The 19,736-nt window shown below is 49.0% G+C and overlaps 3 protein-coding genes across 20 annotated transcripts; 1 reads left to right on the forward strand and 2 right to left on the reverse strand.

Moving 5' to 3' along the window:
• Positions 1 to 642: 642 nt before the first annotated feature.
• On the reverse strand, positions 643 to 19,689 carry Bag6 (BAG cochaperone 6). 18 transcript variants are annotated; one of them, XM_046467869.1, is made up of 26 exons: positions 19,347 to 19,689; positions 11,493 to 11,613; positions 9,957 to 10,074; positions 9,646 to 9,842; positions 9,354 to 9,407; positions 9,119 to 9,193; positions 7,982 to 8,220; positions 7,278 to 7,407; positions 6,645 to 6,842; positions 6,183 to 6,435; positions 5,800 to 5,877; positions 5,582 to 5,689; positions 5,346 to 5,458; positions 5,152 to 5,239; positions 4,677 to 4,960; positions 3,824 to 4,115; positions 3,491 to 3,660; positions 3,250 to 3,303; positions 3,016 to 3,118; positions 2,802 to 2,926; positions 2,498 to 2,644; positions 2,185 to 2,244; positions 1,928 to 2,071; positions 1,740 to 1,847; positions 1,106 to 1,252; positions 643 to 828 (listed from the first exon to the last, which is right to left on the reverse strand). In XM_046467869.1, the coding sequence occupies exons 2-26, from the start codon at positions 11,598 to 11,600 to the stop codon at positions 733 to 735; spliced, it is 3,489 nt and encodes a 1,162-aa protein (XP_046323825.1). In that variant the 5' UTR covers positions 11,601 to 11,613; positions 19,347 to 19,689; the 3' UTR covers positions 643 to 732. The 18 variants fall into 18 exon arrangements, with proteins under 18 accessions (XP_046323825.1, XP_046323826.1, XP_046323822.1 ...); XM_046467870.2 differs by lacking the exon at positions 19,347 to 19,689 and adding an exon at positions 12,257 to 12,510 and having other exon boundaries at positions 5,152 to 5,236; XM_046467866.2 differs by lacking the exon at positions 19,347 to 19,689 and adding an exon at positions 12,257 to 12,510.
• Apom (apolipoprotein M) lies at positions 15,019 to 17,254 on the forward strand. Its single transcript, XM_046467893.2, has 6 exons — positions 15,019 to 15,238; positions 15,634 to 15,788; positions 16,173 to 16,246; positions 16,337 to 16,435; positions 16,603 to 16,701; positions 17,112 to 17,254. The coding sequence occupies exons 1-6, from the start codon at positions 15,125 to 15,127 to the stop codon at positions 17,135 to 17,137; spliced, it is 567 nt and encodes a 188-aa protein (XP_046323849.1). The 5' UTR covers positions 15,019 to 15,124; the 3' UTR covers positions 17,138 to 17,254.
• Positions 17,383 to 19,353, reverse strand: CUNH6orf47 (chromosome unknown C6orf47 homolog). Its single transcript, XM_046467886.1, has one exon. It carries the CDS (start codon positions 18,972 to 18,974, stop codon positions 18,093 to 18,095), a length of 882 nt encoding a protein of 293 aa, XP_046323842.1. The 5' UTR covers positions 18,975 to 19,353; the 3' UTR covers positions 17,383 to 18,092.
• Positions 19,690 to 19,736: the final 47 nt, after the last annotated feature.

Genomic DNA, 19,736 nt, shown 5'->3' on the forward strand with positions numbered 1-19,736 from the left:
CCAAGTACGTTAACTGGCTTTTTGAGTTTTGACAGCCTAGGTCCAGCATGATCAAACCTGAATTTCATTGGGGCATCACATGTAGGTTATGCTTCAAGAGTACTTGGGTCTAAAGCCATGTTTTCTGTCCTAGTGTACACTTCCATCTCAAGACCTTGGTCTTTCTGTTTGCATTTAAAATTAGTCTTCTTGCCCAGCTGCTTGGTGGCATGTCCCTACAAATTCTAGCTATGTGGGGGGCTGAGGCAGGAGGATACAAGTTCTGAGCCCAGCTTTAGTGATTTAGCAAGACCCTATCTTAAAAAAAGTTGGGATACAGCTTGATTACAAAGCCTGGCTGGGTTCAATCCCTAATACAGGATATGTTTCTGCAGAAAAAGCTAACCTTGAAAACAATCTTACAAAGCTAGTGATGTAGTTCAGTGATCTAGTGCTTGCCTAGTATGTATAAGGCCCAAGATCAATCCCCAGTACTACAAAATAAACAGGCTTACACATTATGTGCTGCATGACTGAGTACATATGCTCACTGGGACAATTACAAGCTGTTTCTATGAAGTTGGGTTCCTAGGAAATACTAGATTTTTAAAAAACATACAAAATAAGGGACTTGAAATACTTAAACACAATTTGGAGACAAGAGCCAGGAAAATCCGACTTTTATTTCTTAAATACTGTGAAGGAAGAATGGGAAAATGGTCCCCTGGTGAAGAAGGGCCATAGAGCAAAGAGCTAGGGATCATCAGCAAAGGCCCGGTGGGCATTAGGGAAGCGCTGGGGGCTGTAGTTGGGATCTTCCTGCAGTCTTTTTTGTATATCAGACCGGAGCTAGAAAGAGAGAATAAGCAGGTCAGAGTAGCACTGAGCAAGCCCCAGATCCCAGCAAGCACACAACACCATCCCCTCAGGAGCTAATGCTTTCCCACCAGCCATATCTGTCAATTGCCCAATATGGCATCACTGAGACTTCCCAGATACCACATGGGAAAAGCTTCAAAAAGTGGCAGCCCCAGACTACCACTTCCTCTGAACGGATCCAGGAAAAGGGACCCTAGCCCAACCCCTCCCGCTAGACCATCCCTATTCTGCTTCAAGGTGGGGGCACCTGCTGCCTGTAGCTCTCCTGAACCTCTGGTGCCTCCAGGTCCCGGCTCAGGCTCTCGGGGCTCGTCAGGGGCCGAGCTCCGGCTGCCTTAGCTGCCCGGCTCACGGCCTCTGAGAGAAGCAGCTGGGGGCCCTCACCCTGCATCGTCTGGGGGACGGGGTTAGGAGGGAAAAGAGGATCAACGTCAGATCCAGTACCACCACCCAGATCACCCTTTCCATGAGTCAATCACTGAGTATTTATGCTAGAGGAAAGAAGTGGGAACATTTTTACATGTGGCCTTCCTAGCTGGCTCTGGCCAAATACAGTGTTTGTGTTAAACTTGCTCTTCTAAGCAAGGGCCAAATGCAAGCCATCTGAGATTCTGAGCAAACTAATCCAAGCCCACCTGAAAAGAAAATGAGCCCTAGTCACTTGGGCATTAGATAGCTGAGGGAATAAGATAGCAAACAGAGGTAAAGTCTTGTGTGGTTATACACCAACTACAAGCCAGTGTCAGTCCCAGAAAGATTTTCTCATTAAATAAGCAGACTACACTAGGAATAGCTCCTTCTAGCTCTGAAGAGTTTGTTTTATTTAAGCATGATAGGAGAACCTGGGTAGACAGGGATCCTCAGGGAAGAGGTAAACCAACCTTGCGTCTCTTGGCAGGCATACCACTGAGGTAGGCATCACTCAGAGGTGGCTGCGGTTTCACCTTCCGCTGGCTCTGAATGTCCTGCTGAATGATAGGGACCCATTCCTGGGAAGGAAAGGATTAGAAAGTAATTCCCACACCCTGCAGCTCGTTAACCCACCACTGGATCACCTCCTGCCACTTACTGGGGGAACTGCAGCTGCCCAAGGTTCTGTCTCAGCTGAAGCTCCATCCTGTTCATCTTGAGAGCCTACTTCAGGAGCAGGGGGTGGACCTCGAGACATGGCCTCCTCTGCTGTTGTTCCTGGGGCTGGGGAAGCATTCTCCCTCTGGGTGTCAGAAAGTAAGAAGACCCAGATTTCAGAATTTTTATCCTCAAGCCCTTCTTTCCCTATCCCTCCTTCTCCACATTACCTGGCCCCTCAACCTCTCTCCCTGGTACCTGAGGCTCAGGAGTAGTTCTTTCTGCTCCTTGAACTTCCATTGGCTCCTCAGAAAGTGACTGTAAAAGTGAATAGAGAGGGGGCTGGGGATGTGGCTCAGCAGTAGAGTGCTCACTTAGCACATGCAAGGCCCTGGGTTTGATCCTCAGCACCACATAAAAATAAATATACTGTAGATATTTTGTGTCCAACTACATCTAAAAAATATATTTAAAAAAAAAAAGTGAACAGAGAAAGAAAACAAAATGTAGAAACTTCTCAGATCTCTCCACTTCCCTCAAGTTCCCTGACAGAGTCCACTGGGTCCCTTACCTGGGGGGGATCACCAATCCTGCGAACATATCTGAGGATGGCATCAGGGCCCACAGGCATGTGCTCCAGAACCACCTGAAGCCTCAGTCCCATCATAGTGGTCAGCCAGCTTACCAAGGATGGATTCACCCCACGAGACATACGACGCTGAGGGATAGAAAGCAAACTTGCAACACAACCCTCAACCAGCTTTTACAATTTATCAGACTCAAGAGTAATAGGCTGCAGTATGGCAAGAAAAGTGAAAACTGCAAGACATCAAAGGAAACAAGAGACTAGAGATCTGAGGTTGCATGGTACTTACAATTCGACCATTGATAACAGCAGCAAGCTCCATCTGCTGTCCCCCCAAGCAGTGCAGGTTTAGGGCTAGGCATTCAAATAGGCCCTGGTTACACAACTCCAGCAACCGGGCTCCAAATCCACTATCTGTAGGCAAGACATGAGGAAGGAATGTTGGTACCCAGCAGCCCTGCACACCCAATGCCCCACTTTCCCTGGCCCAGCTAACCCCTAACCTGTGCAGTGCAGCACATGAGCAGCAATGCTATTAAACTGTTCTTGCAGAAACTCTAGGTTTGTCCGAATGATGTCCACGCCTGGCTGAACCTGTACCAAAGACTGTAAGACAAGACACAAGAAGATCCCCAAATCAGGAATCCTAAAACTAGAAATGGAGAAGGAAGCCATAAGGAATATTAGCTTCCCTGCCCAGACCCAGAACAGGAGGGAAATAGAGAAGGGTCACTCACAAAACTCTCCCGCACATATTCTTCTAGTCCGGTAATCAATGTGTGGGTTGCCATCTACAGGAAAACATCACAGATTTAATTCCAAGCCTTGGTTCTCAAGACTCCCCCTCTCCCTACCCTAACCCTAAAAAGTCCAAGGCTTGGGCTGGGACAGCTGTAGCTTTAACTGGCAGATACAGTCAGGAATAAGCAATTGGTAGTGGGAAAGAGGAAAACTGCGAGGGCCCAGGCTTGCATTTACCCGGATGTTACCAGGTGTGGGCTCCTGGCCACCCAAGTAGTGCTGGTGGAAGAAGGAACGCAGCTGGGGCTGGAGCCTCTGCAGTGGCTGGAAATGCCCATGGAGAAGCATCACCACATCCACCATGGAGAAGTTCTGGCACAGGAGAGAGAGCAGGGCTCCAAAGAATCCTGGGAATATAAGCAGAAGTTAGCAACCACCTTTACCACCTAGGCTTGCCCAGTCCATCAACTTCATCCCATCTTGCCAACAGCCCTAGACAAAGGTTATCTACCTTCTCCTCTGTGCCCCCCTTCCTGGAATAAACCAAGACACTCCCTGCCCTTTGCTTACCAAGGGCACCATCAGCCCCAGGCTCAAAGATGTTGCTGGATCCACTGAGGCGCTGGATGAAAGCAGCAATGCTTTCACTGCTGCCAGCTCGAGCCCCCAAGGAGCCCAAGAGGGAGCTCAGCACACCCTGCACCACTGAGGTAAAAAACTCTGGTGGCAGGCTCTCAGGACCCAGGCCTCCAGGACTCCCTGTGCCACCAGAAGGGGACCCTGGTGGTGGTGTGGTCTGTTGTTCTGGGGCTGGGGGTGGGGGTGGAGGAGGTGGAGGAGGTGGAGGGGCCGTCTGTGTGGCCTGGCAAACAGAGAAGAAATAAAGAACAGAAAACAAGGTGAGAACAGGGACAAAGACATAACATGGCATCAAGAGGGAACAAAACAGGGCTGGGGTTGTGGCTCAGTGGTAGAGCACTCGCCTAGAACAAGCAAGGCCCTGGGTTTGATCATCAGCACCACATAAAAATAAACAAAGGTATTGTGTGCAACTACAACTAAAAATAAATAAATAAAAGAGGGCACAAAACAACAGGAGTCTAGGAAGAAAGCCTTTACTTCTTAAAGCAGAATACTCATACACAGGTATTCAATAACAAAGTTAGACTAAACAGTGACCTCTATCCCTCTGAATAGGTTAGATCAAAAAGCAGTGACATTACTATATGATTTTTTTTTCTTAGAGCTGTTTTTATTTTTCTCATCTCCAAAACAGAGGATTCACAATCAATGGATTACCCAGTCCCTTTCCCTGCCATGTTACTAGACTGTAATCCAATGGCTATAGAATGGCAACAAAGTATCACTGCTTGGCCCAATGCTGGAGAGGAAGGACAGAATAAAAGGCAAGTCCATTACTCACCTGCAAGAAATCAGTCATGCCCTGGAGAAAAGCAGGGACACCAGGCATTGCCACAGTGATGGTGGGAGAAGCCATGCCAGGCCCACCAGCTCCTGACCCTGTAGGCCCAAGCAGGTTCCCCAGGAGCTGGGAGAACTGGAGATCAGCTGTGGAGGACTGGGGGGGTGGAGGCTGAGCAGGGCCCCCAGGAGCAGGACCAGCTGTGGTAGCTGTGTTGGTGGTACCAGCGCTGGCTGAAGCAGTGGCAGGGGCTGGAGGTGGAGCCATTCCTGGGGTCCCCTGAGCTGTCCGAAACCCAAAGAAAGGTGAAATTTGAAGAAAGACTAGACATTTATAGTAGCCCCATTTCTAGCAGGAAAACAATCAAGAATATAATGAAAGAGCTAGGAAGTACCAGTGAACAGCTAGAAAGCTAGTATCAGACTTGAGAGTCTTAGAATTCTTAAGTTTGAAGTGAGGAAAAATGAGGACTCACCCACAAGAACAGGCTGCATAAGAAGCTGCCCCACAAGGCCGCTCACCATCTGAGCCAATGAGGCATTGGTACCCAGTCCAGCACCCTGCTGACAGGGAAGGAGAGGAGAGGATTTCAATCCTGTCCTCCTTATACATCACCCCAAGATTCTTTACCGGACTCTTCCCCACTAGAACTCTCCCACCCTTACTCACCAAAGCCCCAGAGACTGGGGGCCCCCCAGGATGAGAAGGCCGAGCCTGTGGAGGGGTGGGCCGGGCAATCACCACCCGGGTTGGAGCTGTTGGGAAGCCTGGCACCTGCTGTCCTATGGGTGGCAGAGGAGAGAGATGGAAAAGAGCTGAGGGCCAGACTCTTTGAGTGACAGCCAACAGTACCCACCACCATGGACTAGGCCCCACCTCCCAGGCCTCCCCTTCCAGGTGATTACCTGCGGCCGCGGAGGCAACAGCTGCCACCATGGCCTGATGAGTGATCTGGTGGGCGACGGCGTGCATGAACTCAGGGGGCAGGGAGGGCAGCTGGATGAGGGTGGAGCCTGGGGGGCGGGTCTGATGTAACCTTGAACCTGGACCCCTGCAACCCACCCACTCAGCCCTAACCCTTCTCTACCCAGAGCTCAACCTGCTCTGATGCCCTTGTTCTTACCCAGGGTCTGGCCATGACCAGGGGGTCCTAGGGAGCCAGTGGGAGCACTCGGGACACCACCGGGCTGTGTGCCAGAATCTGGGCAGGGAAACAGAGAGTGTGACCCTGAGACCACTGGGGCTAAGGCCTAAGTGTACCCTCCTGAGATCAGTTGTCCTACAGGCCACCATTTCCCAACCAAAAAGTCAGCTTTTCACACCTCTAGACAGGAACAAGGTTACTTCTTAACCACAAAAAATTTCCAAGGATAAATCAGTCCCCTTCAGGCCTCTCCCAACACATGCCAACAATCTGCACAACCCTTACTCCCTCACACCTCAACACCAACCCCAGACTTCCTTCAGCGTACTGGTCTTCTCTTCCAGTCACTGATCCTAACTCACCTTGAATATTCATGTGCATCATGACCACGGGTTCCACACTCTGGTGTGATATCCGGATGACCCTCGGGTGGCTGGTGGCTGGTGGGGGAGCTGGCCCTGGTGGGGGAGCCCCCTCAGTTGAGGACTCAACAGTGGTAGAAGACGGGGCCAGAGTCGAGGCCTGGCCAGGACCAGGGGGAGGTGCCTCAGCATTGGGAGTTGTGGGGGGGCGAGTCCCATTCCCTGTCATAGTCACAGTGGTCCCCACGTTGATCTAAAAGAGAGATGGACACGCAAAAGTGAGAAAAAACACAACAGCTTAATCCAAAGCACCTCTACCATCTATCTCAGAAGCCTCCATCCTTTATCATTATGTTTCCCAAGTTCTCTCCCTCTCTACCCTCCTTTGAGCCCAATAATCACTCTGTATCACTGCACCACCCCCCACTTCATCCTCTCTTGGGTCAGCCTCCCATGACCCACCTGGATGGGAATGGCTGCCTGCTGAAGCACCATGGGCGTGGTGTAGTGAGACATGGGCCTAACCACATGCAGGTGTCGTGGGGGTGCACAAGCCAAATTGCAACGCAGGTCAGAGAGTGCCACAAAAGTGTTGCCCAGAAGCCGCAGGCTCTCCCCAACCAAATTGATCAATCTCTGGTCCTCTTCACGGCCTTCATGCTGTGTTCATCACCATGTCAAAAAAAAGAAAAGAATAAGTCCAAATTACCTCTTCTAAGGATCTTCTAAGTATCCCAAGTTTTCAGTTACGTATTTAGAAATTTCTACATTGCTCAAACCTTTGCAAGTCAATTCTATTTTATGTGCAAAAAGAATTTCCTACTAAGACAAATTCTACAAAAGATCATAAGTCATCAAACTAATCTCCCTTACTATGTAAATTTCTTAAACAATTCACTTAGGGACACAAATGGTGCAAGGACAGTGGGTACTGCAAAAATTACCACCTCCCAAGGGAGTAAAGATCATTTACGTGTCTAGAGGGATTTTGTTGCAATGCTGTTTGGGGGAGTAAAGGGTTATCTGCCTCAGCCTATTCTGTTTCAGGAGTACTGGGGGGAGGGGAGAGGAGGAATAGGCCATCAAAGGGCTCACATTGTTGTTATAGTCCGTGGTGGCAGCAGCACCCAGAACTTCATAGTAGCGCTGCAGGAAGGGCTGGAGGCGACTCTCCAGCCGCTGCAGCTCCTGGAGCACTTCAACATACTCAGCTGGGGAAGGATGGCTGTGGATAACCCCAAGGGCAGTGAGCAAAGGCTTTCCTTATAGTCCCCACCTCAAAGCCCAGAGATCATCTGCTCTGTCTCCCCCTGGCCTCCCAGACCCCTGGCCCAATCCCTTCCTGGACTAGCAGAGCTTCTGTTCTTTACTCCCACCCAGGGGAAGATGGAGAGGACAAAATGACCCTTACTCTCACCTTTCCCACTACAATCTTGTAGCTATAATGTATGAAACTAACGCTAAAATAAGAGATGGGCCCTGTGTGAACTTGAGAGAAAATTTTGCGGTACTAGGGATTTAGCCCAGGATATCCACTTAACTACATCCATAGTCCCCCATTTTTCGCCCCCAAATTCTGAGACAAAAAATTGTTAAGGTTGGCTTCAAATTTGCACAGCCTCTGGAGTCACTGAAATTACAGGCATGTGTCATGTGCTCAGGGGAGAGAAGAGCTTCTGCTCAGCTGTCAATTCTAACCTCATTTACCTCCAATGAGACCTCCTCACCCACCATACCTCTCCTGGTCTTCATATTGCACTTAGAGCCCACAACCCCAAAAGGTTCCCTCCATCTCTCACTTGGGTGCGTTTGTCTCTGGGGCAGGTGTAGGGCCTGTTGGAGTTTGGCCAGAAGGGGTAAGCTCCGGGCTCTGGGCTGGGGCACGCTCCTCCACTTCTTCTGCCTCCATGGGCTCCCGAGGAGGTGCTTCATTTTCAACTGATTCTGATGTTTGTGAGTTCAAGGATACTGACTCTGGAGCCACAGCTGACGTCTGTGGGGGTGGCTGACTGTGCTGTGCCTGGGGTCCCCCTCGACACTGAAAAGTGGGGAAGTCAGGACACCAAAGACAAGATGAAACTAAAGCAGATAACTCAGGCCAACTGAATGTGAATAGAGAAAGTGCTCCAACTAGGCTCCCTAAAGACAGGACTTTACATTCATTCTCTTTAACTCCCTAACAATCAGTATAGGACTAGCACAAATTAGATACATGACAAATAACTAATACTTTTAAACAAATTACTAACAGAGTAAAAATTGCAATTTTGTAACTTCTATAAGGAAAGAGAAAGACCACAGGTTGTAGTTGCTACACAAACTAATGAAGTTAGAGCATTCCAATGCTGAACATGTCAGTTAAGAAATCAATTATGGGGTCTGGGGATACAGCTCAGTAGAGTGCTTGCCTCATATGCACAAGACCCTGGGTTCAAAATCAGGGGATGGGGCGGGGGCTGAGTGGCAGAGCGCTTGCCTAGCATGCATGAGGCACTGGGTTTGATCCTCAGTACCACATAAAAATAAATAAAGGAATTTTGTCTATCTGCAGCTGAAAGAAAAGAAAGAAAGAAAGAAGGAAAGAAGGAAAAAAGGAAAGGAAGGAAGGAAAGAAAGAAAGGAAGAAATGAAGAAAGAAAGAAAGAAAGGAAGAAAGGAAGGAAGAAACAAAGAAAGAGTGGAATTCTTCTTTAACTGAAAAGATGCTATGCCAAGTTATCTAAGAACTGAAACAAACTCCACCGATACCAGGCATTCAGAGGATTGGCAGGGACAAGATAGCCTCACAAAGATACTTTTTTCTGCCCAAAAGAACGACTGCAAAGAAAAGACCAGATTAGGAAGACAGAATCCTATGGATGTGGCCAATCATGCTCCTACCCTCAGGCTACGAGGAGAAGCGGGCGGAGAGAACCTAGGCAGATTTGCTCACTTACCTCCATTCGGGATAATAAGGTCTGGATATCCCTGATCATGTGCTGAGCCATCACTAGCCGTACCCGGGGCTCACTCTACAATAAAAAAGGAATAATCAGGACAGGTCTGAGATGAAGTCATAAGCTTCACCGCCTACTAATCCAGGTCCCAAGCATCTCATTAGCCAGGTCCACCACACCTCATGGCCTCCTTCTCCCAGATCCCCTTCCCTGACCCTCCCAGGCCCCTCAATACCTGAATCGGGGCCTGTTCCATGTTGATGTGAACATCCACAGCAGAGCCGTCACTCTGGGGAAAGGGTAAGGGAAGTTGCTCTGGGAGAAGCCAAATACTAAGGCCTCCACACTTTTCAACTCATTCTGTGGAGCCCCACCCCTTTTTCTCAAAAACCAAGGCCAATATCTGATCAGAGAGCTCTCCAAACCCAATCTCAAGACTGAGACAACTATCTAATGTGTTCCCTGACGCTAACACAACCCAAACTACCCCTCCCTAAAAAACCCTTCCATGTGAAACACAAGCTTACAGGAAGATTGAAGGTTCCAACCATGACATAGCTGTTGGCATTCCGGTCATGAACAGAGGCCCCAGGCCCCCGAGTACCAGGCAGGGGTCCCCCACCATGGGCAGCTGAGGAAGACCCTGTCCCAGAAGATGCTCCAGAAGGGAGCTGAGTCTGAGGAGGAGCCCGTTCCACCAGGTGGATAACCTTTCCCCCAACATCTGCAGGAAAAAAGATACACACCAAAACATTGCATGAGTAGGTATATACATGGCCTTAAGCTCATCCCTCTGGGTAGCAACCTAAACCTCTGAATTGCCCTCCAACCCTCTTACTGTATTCCTGGAGCTTCTTATCATCTTGCAGAACTCGCCCCTGATAGATGAGCCGTTGTTTCTCAGAGGGGATGCTAACAGAGGCAGCAATGTGCTCCTTAAACTCCTTTACATTCATCTGTAAGGAGGAATAATCATACACAGGAATCAGAATAAAGGAAAAAAAGAGAAAAAGCCAACTGATTTGTGGAGTTAAGGGGTAAAAACCAGTATAGAATCACTATCCAACTGTCCTGACTGTAAGATATTAATTGTGCAAAACACTGAACAAAGACAACCCACCAAAATACAGAATTAATTTAACAAACTTTCAGGCATAATACAAACACATATGTTTAAAATTTCTTTTAATAGTTGTAAAAGAACAGAATGACGTTATTTTGTTTATTTTTATGTGGTGCTGAGGATTGAACCCAGTGCCTCATGGATGAGGAACAAAAAAAGCCAACTAATATTCCTTCTCTCCTTTGCCTAGCTTCCAAAGGAAAGTGTATCTAGAGAGATCAGTAACCCCTTCCTAAATACAAAATGATACCAGGAGTTCATTTTTCTGCCGTAATCTCAAAGACAAAAATAACTGCAAACCCAGATGGGGTGGTACACGCCTATAATCCCAGTGACTTGGGAGGTTAAGGCAGAATTGCAAATTCAAGGCCAACATCAGCAATTTAGCAAGGCTATGTCTAAAACAAAAAAGGAAAGGAGGATAGGGTAGGGAATTAGGTTAAGGAAAACTAACCAAGAAGAGGCCCCAAGCCCCAGAGTACCAGGCAGGGGTCCCCCACCATGAAGGTAAGAAGGGAGCAAAGAGCTGGGGGTGTAGCTCAGCACTTGCCCAGCATGTGCAAGATCCTGGGTTCAACCCCCAGCTCTGCAAAAAAGAAGGAAGCCAAAAAGAAAAACATTTGCCCTAACTAGACAAAGTCTTGGAAAGTATTACAAATATCTAGCCACAGAAAAACCTATGTGACTTTCTTAAACACATCTTAAAATATCATTGACCCACCAGCTCATGAGTTTGTCTCCAAGAATTACAGAATTAAAAACAGATAACTATGGTATTAAATTCAAGAGTCATTTTATGCCACAGATGTTAGTAATTCCACTGAATAGTCTACTAGGGCTCCACCTGCATTATGGGTTCTGGTTTCCAGACTTCATAAGTACAGTATACAGCTGCAATCAATCTGTTTATCAGAAAAATTGTTTGAGGTCCCCGCATTGTTTCCTTTCCCCAAAACTGGAGCCCCAACTCTTCCTTTGGGCTAGGGTCCACCCATGATAGCACAGGTTCCTCCTTCGGGTCTATTTTACTTTGCACTGAGTTCTAGCAAGGTGAAGAAAGGCAAAATAAAATCTGCCTCACTTAACAATAAACATACCTCCCCCAACAAACACATCAAAAGATGTTCTATCTAGAATATAAACAAAGGAATCAATGAAAATTTGAAGACAAGAAAATCAGGCTCTCCCATCAGTTCTAAGGGAGGAAGAGGAAGAGCTAATGGGTATCTTCCAGAAGTACTGGGATCTCACCTGGGCCCCCACAATAAAGGTCCGAGTCTGAGAGTCCAAGGTCTTCACTAATACCTCCAAGTTGTCAGGCTCCTCCATAGCGGTACTGGTAGAATCACTGGGCTCCATGGCGGACAGCTCTCTAAGGAAGAACGAAGGGAGGAAGGTCCGCGTCGCCCGTAAGATTTTATATACCGGAAGCCTCCCTGGCCTGAATCTCCGCCCCAATACCTAAAAAGTTTCTCCTACACAAGCACACACACTCACACCCGCCCCCATCCCCCTTCTGATTCCGGGGCACAGGGAGAGAAACACAAAGGGCAGGAGATCGACGGCATAGGGAGCTGAAGGACAGGAGGTGGGAGGGGCTCCACAATGCCAATCACAATAAAGGAGGGCCAGTTGGGCTGAGAATGAGGGAAGGAAGCACGAGACCAGAGACCAGTGTCATCACCGGTCGCGATAGGGCAAAGGCCCTAGAAGTCGGCCAATTCTGGGACAACGCAAGACCGGGGGTGGGGGTGGGGGTGGGGGTGGGGGTAGCGCCCGGCTCGGCGGAGAAAGTGGTTTCGCGCACGCGCGCCACGCCCATCGAACCCGCCGAAATCACTACACACCCAAGACGGCTGACACTTACGGGGGGGGGAGCTGGACCGGCTAGCTGACTGCCCCCCTCTTCCGCCTTCCTCGGTGTTCCAGCAGAGCGGCGCAACCAACACGCGGCCACACACATATACATACACACCCCACCACCCTATGGCTCCGCCCCCGACTTCCCCCGGTACCGTCACTTCCGGTTTCCCCTAGTCTGCTACCGAAAGCCACTTCCGTTTCCCCAATAGTATTTGGGGCTCTCGACGCGGTACTTTCGGCTCCTCCAGGTCCCCAAAGTTTACTTTTATGGGGCACGATGAGGTAGTCCGCGGCCCCAGGTAGTGAGCTCCCGGGGTGGAGATGGGCTGGGGCCGGCCTAGATGGGAAAGAGCCGAACACCCTCAGTAGCCACCGCCGCCGTCGCCCGGAGAACTGTAGTGCGCCTGCGTGAGTCGCACTACGCATGCGTAAACATTTAAGAGCCTCCCTACCCCCTTCACCATGGCTTTTGCACTTTGCCTATGAGCACGCTAGAGACCTAGGAGGTTGAGGTGGCCATTATAAATGCCTGAAGAAAATATATCGACTCCACGCCTTCTTCGAGAGATGCTGTGGATGGTTTTATGAACCTTGGATTTTGGAGATTTGGGATTATGCCTTATCAATATTAAAGTTTTGGCAGGCAGAGAATTTTGAGCGGCACTGACCTAGCCACCTAAAACTCTCATTCTCACTGCGGCCCTCACCTGGCCCTGTGCTCGGCGCCTCCGGAGGTCACTTTACCTTAGGTGGTTGGGGTCCGTTTGCGGGCTACTTTGCGTCTCGTCGCGTCGTTGGGTAGAGATCGTTTTGACCGGGTGGGGCGTGTTGCGGACTGTGGTGTCAAGCTAGCCATTGGCTAAGTGCGGCTGAGGGGACATGCCATGTTTTAGGAAAGCTAAGCAAGCCACTGCTTTTTAGGACTTTTCAAGAAAAGGGACACCACCACTGAATTTGAGAACTGGGAGCATACGGAGTCCGGCTGGACCGAAAAACAAGACCCTGAAAATGGGGACTTGAAGGGCCCACCAACAGGGTTTCTAAGCTTTGGGTGATTACAATCTCTATAACCCTTATTATTCCTAGCCTTTCTAGAATTCATAGTTTATATCCAGGTGCAAGTACTACATCCGTTAAGTTACCATAAAGCCGGACGTGGTGGCTCCCTCGTAATCCCAGCAATTCGGGAGGCTGAGACAGGAGGATCGCGAGTTCGAGGCCAGCCTCCGCAGATAAGTGAGGCTGTCTCAAAATTTAAAAGGGGTGGGGATGTGGCTCAGTGGTAAAGCGTTCCAGGGTTAGATCCCACCCCCCCAGGGGAAAAAAAAAAAAGTTCCAATAAGCATGTTTAGTGAGCACTTCGTTTGTGCCAGCCACCGGGTGGGTTACAAACTGTCATGTTTTTAAGCCTTAAAAGGAGTGCAGCTCAGTGGCAGAGCTCCTTCACAGCATGTGTGAAGCCCTGGGTTCATCCCAGCACCACATGAAACACCGCAAAAGGGTTTTCAACATGTGAGATGGATAATAACATCCACGAGCCTAAGTAGAAGAGCTGGCAAATCCAGGCCTGCCGGACTCGGGATTGAGTCTTCTGCTTTACTGCTACAATAATTGTTTTTTGTTTTTTTGTTGTTTTTTTTTTTTTTTTTTTTTTAGTTTTTATTCAAGGGCTTGTAATCCCAGGTATTCCAAAGGCTGAGGCAAGAGTTTTGCCAGTTCAAGACCAGCCAAGGCAACAAAGTCAGACCATGTCTCCAAAACAAAAAATTTTTCAAGGGCTGGGGTGTAGGTTAGTGGTTCAGCACTTGACTAGCATAACAAGCAAGGTCCTGGGTTCACCCCCAGTCCTGCAAAAATAAAATTTGTAAACATTACCCCCAACAGTATAATTAACTCTTTAGACACCCATTGCCCAGATTATGTTTTCTTTTAACTAAATCACAAGCCCATAGCCAGTCTCACCTCTCAATGTAAATCTTTTTGTGGCAGCCCATGAGTTTTAAATAATTAAGCCCCACAACTCATCACATTAACTGCTTAACTCACTTGGCCCTATCCATTGCCTCTTGAGAATTCTTATCATTATTAGAGAATTCAGAAAGTATAAGTTCTTTATAAACATTATTATCAATTACAGAAAATGCTTCTTTAGATTTACTATGTGCAGGTCATTGTAAAGGGCTTTATGTATCTTCCTATTTAATTCTCTAAAACTGAAGATTTGCACATTTTACAGGTGAAAAAACAAGACAGAGAGATTAATAAAATTGTCCCAGACCTGAGTTAGGGTTTGGACCAATCAGACAGCAATGCCATTTTCTTTAATCATTAAAATATGTGGTCTTTTGTAGTAATAAACATTGAATTAACTCACTTATGTGTCAGCAAGCTTTTCTGGGGTATGTACAAACTATTTCTACAATTATAAACTTAAGAGAAAACCCTCCATGCCCCAGCAACCAGTTCATACCTGTTCAAAGCACTTAAGATTGTATGTCAATGGTTGTTTACACAACTAGTTTTTCCTATATCCCTGGCTTTTTCAAGGCCAGGGATTGTGTCTTATTTGTTTTTATATCCATAGGGATTAGCCAGTTCCTGGCAAACAGCTAGGACTCAAAAAGTTTCCTGAGTGAAGATTTGCACATTTTACAGATGAAAAAAACAAGACAGAGAGATTAATAAAATTAGGACCCAGTCAAGCCACTTCTCTTTGATGCAGCACAACACAAAAAGATCTCCCACCAAGATATGGGATGAAAGACCACAGGCTTCTAGCTCTCCTCAAAATTGAGAGATCCTGCAATGGTTGCATCCAGAAGAGGGGGAGGAAGGCCCCACACACTGTAGATAATCCAGGTTTGGGTTGGAAAACAAGGTTGAAGTTATTCATTAGCAGGTGAAGGGGTCAAGGGTCGAGGCATGGGGGCTGGAAGAGAGTGGACTGAGCAGCCCTCGGTGAAGAGAGCAGTTAAAGCACCAGTTACCCCACCAGACCACCAGCTCCTTCCCACCTGAAGATGTTCAATCAAATTTGGGCAGCTCTACTCTACCTCTATGGCATTCTCCTTAACTCCATCTATCAGTGCCCTGAACACAGTCAACTGACAACTCTGGGAGTGGATGAGAAAGAGGTATGGACTGAGAATGGGGGAAGCCTATGGTGGAAGCCTTAAAAGTCTTGGGTGGGTAGCCTAGGATAACCAGAAGCTATGTTTGAAAAGGGAGGAAGAAACATGAGTGTTTTGATGATGAAAACAGGAAGAAAAATATCAATGCTGTAGCCATCACTGTGGAGATATGAAAGAATTGGAGGGTGGGGTAGAGTGGTTACCCAGGTTGATTGCAGAGGATCAAAGAGAAAGTTATTTCATGACTCCTTGTCATGAACTTAGCCCCCAATTGGAAAGAGGAAGACAACCAACACCTTCACCCCAAATCTTGCTGTGCTGACTGATGAAGCAGCTGAATGAATTCTGAGATGGACCCCCCAATCTACCCTCTTTTATTCCCCTTATTGTCTCTCCAGTTCCCAGAGCCCCACCTGGGCCAGTGGTACTTTATCGCAGGGGCAGCTCCCACCAAGGAGGAGTTGGCAACTTTTGACTCTGTGGACAACATTATCTTCAACATGGCTTCTGGTTCTGCCCCACTGCAGCTCCAGCTTCGTGCTACCATCCGCATGTGAGTAGTGAGAAGGCAGAGGCATCAATAGTTGCACTCTCTGCCCAAAGTGTGAGCAGCCACCCACTGGGCTCTTGGTCGGTATATCCATGACTCTTGGCCCAGTGAATTCAATAGCTCTACCAGTTGCTCTCTGGAGAAAGAATGGACTTAACCATCTCTTGGTAGCTTGAAACCCAAAGGGAGTCAGGCATCAGCAAAGAACAAGATGGAATAAAAACATGCTGGGGCTGGGGATGTAGCTCAGTTGGTAGAGTGCTTGCACAAGGCCCTGGGTTAAATCCCTGACACAACAAAAAACAAACAAAAAATAAAAACCATGGTGGTACTGTGTGGTTGGGGTAACACTCTTGTCTTTTCTTCTTGCTATCATCACCTCTGCAGGAAAAATGGATTCTGTGTGCCCCGTGAATGGATTTATCACTTGACTGAAGGGAACACAGACCTCAGAACTGAAGGTTGGTTCCCACCAGCTCTCAACCACCCCAGCCTCCCTAAGCTTGGTTTTGCATTTCTGTTCTCACCCATCCCCAACTCTGCCCTGACAGGCCGCCCTGACATGAAGACTGAGCTCTTCTCCAGCTCATGCCCAGGTGGAATTATGCTGAAAGAGACAGGCCAGGGTTACCAGCGCTTTCTCCTCTACAGTGAGTGGAAATGCAAGGCAGGAAGTGTCAGTGAAACAAGGGAGGGCAGAAGGGCTGCCCAGTCTGGGCCCTTAGACATCCTTTCAAAATGGGCTGAGAATTTCTGTGAGGTCCTGGGGGTGAGAAGGAGGGTCTTTGACTGGCCTGGCTGCACCCTGCCCTTTCAGATCGCTCACCACACCCTTCTGAGAAGTGTGTGGAAGAATTCCAGACCCTGACCTCCTGCCTGGACTCCAGAGCCTTCTTACTAACTCCCAGGAATCAAGGTGAGGGGTTAAAGTCTTCCAGAAGAGGACTGGGACTCACCAGGTCTTCTGCAAGTGCTAAATGAGAGGCTCATGTGATGTTACCAGAGGGCATGGCCAAAGGCAGACATCACCTGAGTGGCTGTGAGGTCACTTGTACATCTCATAAGCTATGATGGCATCACAGGGATATGACTAAGAGCTGTGATGTTGTCTAAGGGACCCAGGATGGGTTCTGGGCTATTCAAAAAACAGGTTTAAGTCTATAGTGGATAAAGGGGGCAGAGATTCAGACATACAGGAGAAAAGGCCTTTAAGAGTCCTTTGACATGGGGGAATAAAGGCACACATTCTTCCCCAACCCCAAAACCACCAACCTTATTCTCTCCCTGGACTGCCTTTCTATCTTCTTTTCCTTCCTCCCTTCACAGAGGCCTGCAAACTGTCCAGTAACTGACCTGTAACTTCATCTGTGCCCCCAGAACAATATAGCGGTTGCTGAGTTGTTGGGGGAAAGAGAAGCTGGAGACTCCTGATTCCCTTTCAAGGAAAATAAAAATGATTTTTCAATCCACATCACATCCTGGGGTTTATCTCCAGACATCAATGTTACTCCCCCTAATTCAACACTCCTCTAGACCCTCTACCACCTAACCCCCCAAATTGGACGGCGTCAGGAAAGACACTGAGTGACAGTACCTCTCACATTGTAGTGGTGTATTTAGGATTTAGTATTACACAGTTATTTATTGCTGAGTGAACAAGCCCCTAGTCTCTTAGTGGGAACTACAAACTTCAGTGCTCCCCTGTCTGAGCTGCGAGTCCCTTCTGAGCTGTGGTACTCCTGCCAATACTGCCTACACCTTCCTCTGACTCAAGAGCACCAGGTCTTCCTGCAGCCTTTGTCACCTGTGGGCCCTCTCCAGGCTCCTAATCCGCCAACATAGCAGCCCCATTCCTTCCTAGATGGCTCAGGTTCCAGGCTCCCGGGACATCTTGGGTCTCTCAGCCACCCTCTTAGTGAAGAGATCTCTATTGTGCCTTTTTGGTCTCCTCCACCCCTGGCAAATTTGGAAAGGGAGGAAAGACCCATTGGTATTTATTCTCCACTATCACTTTTTTTTTTTTTTTTTTTAATGGAGGTGGAAAGAAAAAATGTAAAAGGATAAATGTAAAAGCAGAAAGTAACAACAGCTGGTGAATCCTAGGGTAATGCCCACCATCCATAAATATGTCTGTTCTCTCAGCTAAACAGCTCTGTTCTCTCCTGTGTATGAAGGGGGGCCCTGTGCCTCACTCTCGGGTTTCTTTCTGATCCCTGAGGTCCCTGTGCTTACAATCAGAGTCATGCTCCCCAGTCTTTTACTAAAGGCCACACTATCTTTGCCTTTTGCCCCCACCCCACCCCATAGTCACAGTCCCTTTCCTTGATCTCCCCTCTGTTCTTCACCCTCCCTCAGGAAACCCTCACCCTCCCAGTCAGTGGCCTCCTCATCCCCACCAGGCTCCCGGAGGCTGACAGCCAACACCAGCGCCTGCAGGAGGCCAAAGAGGCAGGCAAAGTGTAGAGGGTGGGCAGTAAGTAGGCTCAGCACAGCATGGAGCCCATGCAGAGCAGCAAGGAAAGACAGTAGCCCGTGAATCCAGAGGCCCACTGGTCCTCGAAGACCCAATGCATCCAAGACTGCCCGCAATGGCCGAGAGCACAGCGCCAGCAGGGCTGAGGCCAGCAGCTCTAACAGGTGTAGGGTCAGGTTGGTGGAGATCTGCAGACACTCCTCTGGGCCCCCCAGGTACCGTGGGGGTGCCCCTGGTTCCCCCCGCAGCCAGCCCAGCAGCTTCTGATGCTGGCCAGTTTTCTCCACTGGGACTTCTGGCCCAGGGGCGCCCAGTCCCCCTTCAAGAGACACCCCAGGACTCCTGGTGCCACCTGAATCCACAGGATCCCATTCTAGTTTTGGAATGGCCCCTCCATCCTCCAGTCTCCCAGACTCTTGAGTGCTAGAGACAGTCTTGTCCCACTTGAGGGAATCCATTCTTTTGTTCCCCAGTTGCTCAACTTGGGGCTCCCTGCTTGGTTCTGGAGCAGCCCGGAAACTCCTCAGTGTCCCTGAGTCCTTGGTCTTGGGAGGCCCCACATCTCCCATGGTTTCTGGGGCACTGTCCCAATCACTCCCTGAATTCTCAGGGGAGCTGTCCACCCATTTGGGTTCTGGGGCAGGCGGGTCAGGCCTCATGGGTTTCCGGCGGCCCCAAGGGCGAGGTAGCCAGCCACCAAGCCGTCGCAGGAACATGGTTGGGGTGTGTAATGAACTCCCCAAATCTGGGGCTACTTCCTGGCACTTCTTACACTCTCAAGGTCTCCTCAGAAGGCAGAATCTATTCAGGTTCAGAACAGGTTATCTGCTTGTTGATGCCGTCCTATTCTGAATTCAGAAGGGGCTCCCCGCTCCCCTGAATGGTCATGCAGCCTCAAGAATGGCAAGTGGTTTGTTTTGTTTTCCGTTTGGGGGTAAAGAAGGGAGGCACACTCGAATTCATTCACCACCACAATCCCCACCCATGAGATTTCAAGAGTCTCAGGGTCTGACAAGACCGGGGTCACCCCTACAGTGTCCGTGTTCCAGATTTCCTTCCCAGCAGGCAGCACCCCAAGTTTCACTCACCAAGGCCACGCCACAAGGTGCCCCAGAAACTGGGGAGGCGGTGCTCCATCAAAGAAGGAAGGAAGAAAGGTGGCCCAGGGTTCTTAGGTCCTCCTGGATCTGAAAAGTCTTAATCTGCTGCCCCAAGGGAGTTCAAGGAATAGGAAGTCTCTGTTGGGAAGTAGGTGGAAGATGTCCAGCAAACTCCAGCCAGTAGCGTCCGTCCCGATTAAGGAGGCTATGATTCCTACAAAGTGGCCCCACCGGCCGGCGAGGACGCAACAGAGACGCGGCCTCCGCAAGGTCAGGACGGAGATCCTCGGAGATCCCAGTCGGGAGGCACAGCGCGGGCCTACGTGGGGGCCTACGTGGGGACCCAGGCGTCCAGGCGCTTGTGCACTGGGACCGCTC

Source organism: Marmota monax, unplaced genomic scaffold, assembly GCF_021218885.2.
Source record: "Marmota monax isolate L192 unplaced genomic scaffold, Marmota_monax_Labrador192_F-V1.1 WCK01_AAM20220418_F8-fsc00404, whole genome shotgun sequence".
NCBI lineage: Eukaryota > Metazoa > Chordata > Mammalia > Rodentia > Sciuridae > Marmota > Marmota monax.